General features: G+C 49.0%; 1 protein-coding gene across 1 annotated transcript; it reads right to left on the bottom strand.

The window, feature by feature from the left end:
- Window positions 1–2,292: 2,292 nt before the first annotated feature.
- Window positions 2,293–5,806, bottom strand: RFLNB (refilin B; the record flags this gene model as incomplete). Its single annotated transcript, XM_080630053.1, has 3 exons — window positions 2,293–2,623; window positions 3,915–4,024; window positions 5,603–5,806. 3 exons carry the CDS (start codon window positions 5,804–5,806, stop codon window positions 2,293–2,295), a joined length of 645 nt encoding a protein of 214 aa, XP_080486179.1.

Below are 5,806 nucleotides of genomic sequence, written 5' to 3' on the forward strand. Positions count from 1 at the left end.
AATCAGGTGCTTTATCCTAAAACCATATGTAAGGGTCAGTTCATTTCTAACTAGAGACAATAAATGATTACAACTTAAAATAATCCTCTCTTAGATCTCTTGCAAATGAATTCATTGGAAGAGCATTGTCAGAGAAATCCAGGATCCGTGTTCTTCCAGCATCCTGTGTCCAACAGTGGCCAGCACCAGATGTTTCAGGAGCAAGGTACACGAAACTGCCAAGCGAGCAATGCTGCAATAGCTTTCCCAAAGGAGTTCTGTCCCTTTGAAATCCCACACACATAGGGCTTGAGTTGTGCCTTCTGCTACACAGCAAGTACATCCTGGGGCAATGTTTAGGGGAGAACTGCAACACGTGTATTTAAGACACACTTCCTAAACGCTGGAGTCTGAAACCAACATGTGTAGTGAGAAGACAGTGCTGCTCTTACCCACGCTGGAGCAAGGCCTACTTGACTTTGGCATCCTTTGTCACACTGGGATTGTTCTAGGATCTGGTTTTCTGAGGCATGTACCAAAGATTAAGGACATTCTGTTCTGAGCTAATAAATAAGTAAAAAAGCAAAACAAAACAACAAAAGAACCAAATCACACAAACCTGCCTTCCTGTTGCATTTTAGTCTCCCAGATCATTTCAGCTCCCACTCAAGTGCACTTCCACACCATTCATCACACTTGCACAAACACATGTTAACTATAGCTCAAGAACAGGCTCCTGAGTTTCGAACTCTCCACTGACAAAAGTCACCCTTGGGGCTATGCATTAGCAAAGTTCTCTTTAAAAGCAGGTCCAGGGCTGATATTATACCACAAGGCTACCCACACCTCAGAGGAATGGGTATACATTGGAATACATGGAAAAGCCTTGTCTAGCCAGATCAAGCCTACGAATTGTTTCTGAGTGGCTATACCACACTAGCCACCAACATAGCCGACACTAGCCCATGCTCTCAAAAGCAGATGTTCTCCCCACTACACTGCTCCCTGTCAATATAGGAAGAACAAACCGGGTAAAGTAAGAAACCTCTCCAACTTATTTTCATGAAAGCATATGATAAATTAATGCACATAACATCCAGATGGACTTTCATAGTATCCGAAGTTATTCCCTTTGGTCCCCAACCTCATCATGCACTTGGGACTGGAGAGGTTATTCAGCAGCCTACAGACACGCAGACGCTGCCCCATCCCAGTGACATCCTGAATACCAAAGTCCAGAGACTTTGTCCAGCACAAAGGACACGGACCTTTGCAATGAGAAGCTCAGGGGGGAAGCAGAGCTACAGCTGTGGATTTTAGTATGCAATAAAAATCTGCCTGTCCTTTGCTACCTTCTAGCTCTTCACAACCCTCACCATGGCAGCATCTCGCACTGATCCCAGCATCTTCTCCATTCTAGGTCTCTGTATACACCGTGCATTTTCCAACTCCTAGTTACAACTCCCTCAGCACAGACAGTACAATGCTGGTAAAAACTAGGCACCAGTGGTTTTGTGCCACCACGTTGTCAAGACCCAACTTTCCAACAATACAGGGATAATCTTTGGCCTGATATTCTTCATTACAACTCCTACTACATGCACAGAAATGCCAGGATGTTACACAGACTACAGCGCTGTAGAAGTTGCTGTAAGAACAGAAGATACACCATTCCCCTACAGAACTTGAATTACCTGATCCTCTCCTTGCTGCCTGGAGCTGCAAAAGCAGTTTATCTCCTGCTCTACTCAGAACTCCTTTTCTTTCCAACTCACACCTTCAAACTGGACATGACTGCCACAGGATAACATTTTAAACAGCAGAATTCTAGATTTTTCTGTGCTAGCTTTTTCCAGCAATTTCCAGGAGGTGGTTCTAGAGAAAACAGTCTCGAGATCTGAACTGGAATGAATGACAGCTCTGGCTATCAACTAACCTGGTAGATTCCCTACAAGAGAGCAAACTGCCCTTATTTTTGCACATCACCATGAAGCATTAAATGGATTTCCACCTGCCAGGCACTATTCCACATTCTTCCTTTCCTGTGAATATTTTCTCCTGGAAAATACTTCCCATTATTTTTATCTGATTACCGCACTGTGGGGAAGGGGAGGGAACTCATGACTTTAAAGGTGAACAAACAAGTTCCTTACTAAGTTATGCTCCCACAGAAAACCGCGTTCAGGCCATTCTGATGCTTAAAGCAGGAATTAAGAGCTGAGAAAGAGGGTCTGTACCCGCTTTAGCTAGTGGAGTTAGCACAGTACATTAGATGGGACCGAGATGGATCGGATCAAGAGAGACTGCTGTCAGTCAGCAACCATCCAGGACGCAGTCGTTCCCAAGGTATTCAGAAGTTTCCAGCTCTATGCTGGAGAGGAACCGCCGCGTGGTCTTACGACAGTTGTAATCCAGCGTGGTGGTGTACACAGTCTTGGCGTGCTTCGGGTAGATGATGGTGGTGCTGGTGAAACGCTGGGGCTTGTTGCGGGGCTCAAAGTGGACCTCGACTTTGTAATTGCGCCATGTGCAGTTTGGGACACAGATGACTGTCTGACTGCAAGAGGAAACGCTTAAGCCCACTGGCATATAGATGTCATCGATGAAGTGCTTCTCCGAGTCATATTTAACCGAGGATGTGTACCTGAAATACAACAGAGAGACGTGTGTGAGCTCTGCTCCAGAGCAGCAGGCTGCTTTGTCGGCAAAGCTGAGCTGTCAGGTGGGGTGGCTCCTCAGCCTTACACCTACCACCTCAACACAGGAACAGCCACATCACATTGTTCTGATGCTGTCTCACTCATTTATGGGAAGAAGAACAAGCCGTTCATTAGCAGCACACCCGGCATTGTCCTTGTTTTGTCCAGCTGCCAGTACTACCAAATATCATCTCAATTCTTGCGTCTGCTGTTTTAAGCCTCAGCTCTATGAGCCTGAGAACCTCATTCAAACTCCAGTTGACTAAACCCAGAGGCCTACATCCACGTTTAGGCTTTGCACATGAGCATCCTCATTCCTCAGAGTCCATGGCAGCACATGTTATTTTCCCAGTTACCCTCTGGCAAGAGCCACACAGGGGTTCTCTGGGATTGCTCACAGCATGGGGCACTGTCTGAAGGCAAACTTCTAGAGATTCAACTGGAAGGAAAATGCTACAATTTACACACCAAACTCCATTGGCAAGAAAAACCTCTGTGCTAGATCGCAGAAGGAAGTTTTCATCTCCTTCACACTGCGACAACTCTGTGTTAGCTTTTCCACAGTGTTGGCTGCCTTCGATTCCAGCCCCAGCACAGGCTCCTTTTACCCACACCAGAGCATTCACTCCTTCTACCCTCCCCTGCATTAGGCTTCCATTTGATTGTACCTGTCTACCTCTGCTTGCACAGGGATCAACTGGGAGCCTTCATTTCTTGTCACTGCAAATCACCACGTTCAAAGGAATAATTCACATGCTGTGATGCAGCACATTAAAAAAACCAGCAATTATGTACTCTCTGAATACCAACTTTTCTCTTAGTTCATAAACCAGCTACAGCTGATAAGGCAGAAAGTGCTTATTATAAAACTATGAGGTTACGAGAGCAAAATTCCTTTCCCCTAATAAAACACTCCTAGAAAGAAGGCTGCTTTGAAGATCTTCCATCATGATTACCTTCTGGTTAATTGGTTGAAAGACAACATTTTGGAGCAGTGCAATGAAGGAAAGGCTGGAGAATAAAATATAGGAAAGCCTTCCTGGGGAAAAAAATACCCATATGGGATTAAAAGAGGCTGAACACTCCTTCAGCCTGTACAAATGTCCAGGAATGTACAGCTGCATGGAACAATAGCTCTGCAAATAAATTAACTTGACTCACAGGCACTGATAAGGCCTAACTACTCCTTTACATGCTAACTCCTTCAAAACTAGGTGGCTGTAACACAGCATTTACCTTATTTCCTTCGGTGGTAAAGGGTCAAACTCAACTCCTTCACCAAATGATAAAGGACACAGTCTTGGAGGGCAGCTGGAGAGAACAGGGCTGGGGGAGAACACAGAATTCTGAAAAGAAATGCAAAAATAATCTCTTTTATGTTACAATTCAGTATATTCTCAATAAAATGTATTTATTTAGCCCTTGGTACAGAGCTGTCAAGGTTCACATTTACATGCAAGAGGATCTGCTAGTCGAAGACATGCCTACAGGTGCAACCTGCAGGTCTCACTTGGCACTGGTCTATAGCATCAACAATGTGGTAAGGTGTATTTTTTGAAGTCCTAACTCCAGGAGCTTACTTCAGAGGAACCACTCTGGGGGATGAGAGAGGAATACAGCCCCTTAGTGCAGCAGAGCTTCACTCAGCATGAACTATAGCCCACTCACTGGATGAGCTCACCTTCAATTTATAGCTAACATTATACGAGCGTACGAGAGCACCCTCCTTGCTGGAGTCATCAGATACGCCCATGGGCAGATCACAGAAGGAAATTATTGCAGGGCATCTTGCTGGGAGCAACTCCTTGTTTCATAGCTACTCCGCGGCTACTATTTGAAGGCACTAAATCCAACCTAGTTCACACGCAACCCATTGGAAAGGATTAACTCATTCCCACCGAGCGGCAATGCACAGAGCATCCCTGTGCTCCTCTCCTGCACAGGCAGCACCTCAAGCTGACACTGGCCCAGCACCACCCCACAGCCAGAAGGAAATGAAAGCGGCTCTGAAGGAGCCTTTTTGAAACCACCTCTGGTTTACTACCCAGGGCCAGGGGACTACAGGGATCCTTCCTGCTCAACCCATGGGTTCTCCTATGGCCTTTTCCAATTCTATGGCGGCACTCCTGTAGAAAAGAGATGTTTCCTCTGACCTGCAGTTTCCAAAGTATTTGTACCAACCGCCCAGCATCAACGTCCAAAAATGGTTTGGTGAAAAACTAGCACATCTCTATCTGATACTATCAACTGAAGCCAAAAGTTAACAAAGAAACTTCCTACTCTGGGTCACTCTCTGGAATAATGAGAGCCCGTTTTCCTGTGGGATCTTTCAAAGATGTGCTGCGATGCTGTTCTACCCCCTACCTGGGTCAGGAGAGTTGGAGCTTCCCTTCGATTAGCAAGAACCGACCCCAAAGCCGGTGCTTTTTAAACGCATCACCAGTTCCCCTGATACAACACAGCCCCAGCCCCTGCTGCAGGCACCACGGTTCCCGGCGGGCTCCCTCCCGATGTGTGTGCGTTAAGGGACACGGCGGCAGCAGGAGACGCCGGCAGAAGGGAGGTAAACGTGGGGCAGTTTTTCCAAGCTATCCCCAGTCCCCCCCCAGTGCCCCGGCTCCCGTTTTCCACCCTCCTTTCCTCAAAGGATGCTGCGGGGCCTGGAGCTCTGGGGATGGAGAAGCCGTCCCTGGGCGATACCTCCCGGCAGGGTCCGAAGGACAGCGGCGGCAGCCTCGGGGCGCAGGGCCCAGCACCTGCCGCAGAGGGAAAGAGCCCGTGGCCGGCGACAGCGGGTGCCCGGGGGTGCGGGTCCCGCTCCGTGCTGCAGCCCCGGGCGGAGGGTCCCGCCGGCCCCGCGGTGCGCAGAGGCGGGCGTCCGGAGCCGTAGGAAGGGTGCCGGGGCGGTCGGTGCCGGTACTCACCGCGGCGACGGGCGCGGGCGGGTCGGGCTCCGGGAGCCCGTTGGTCGCGGCGCGGTCGGGGCTGCCCGAGGAGAGGAGCCAGGGCGGCGGAGCGGGCCCGGGGCTGGGGGGCAGCCCGGAGTCGGGGCTGTCGAGCCCCGCGTCGCCCCGCTTCCTCATGTCCGGGAGGTCGGGCACCTCCCGCAGGCTGAGCCGACCCACCAT

Source organism: Psittacula echo (assembly GCF_963264785.1).
Source record: "Psittacula echo genome assembly, chromosome: 15".
In the NCBI taxonomy this organism is placed as follows: Eukaryota; Metazoa; Chordata; class Aves; order Psittaciformes; family Psittacidae; genus Psittacula; species Psittacula echo.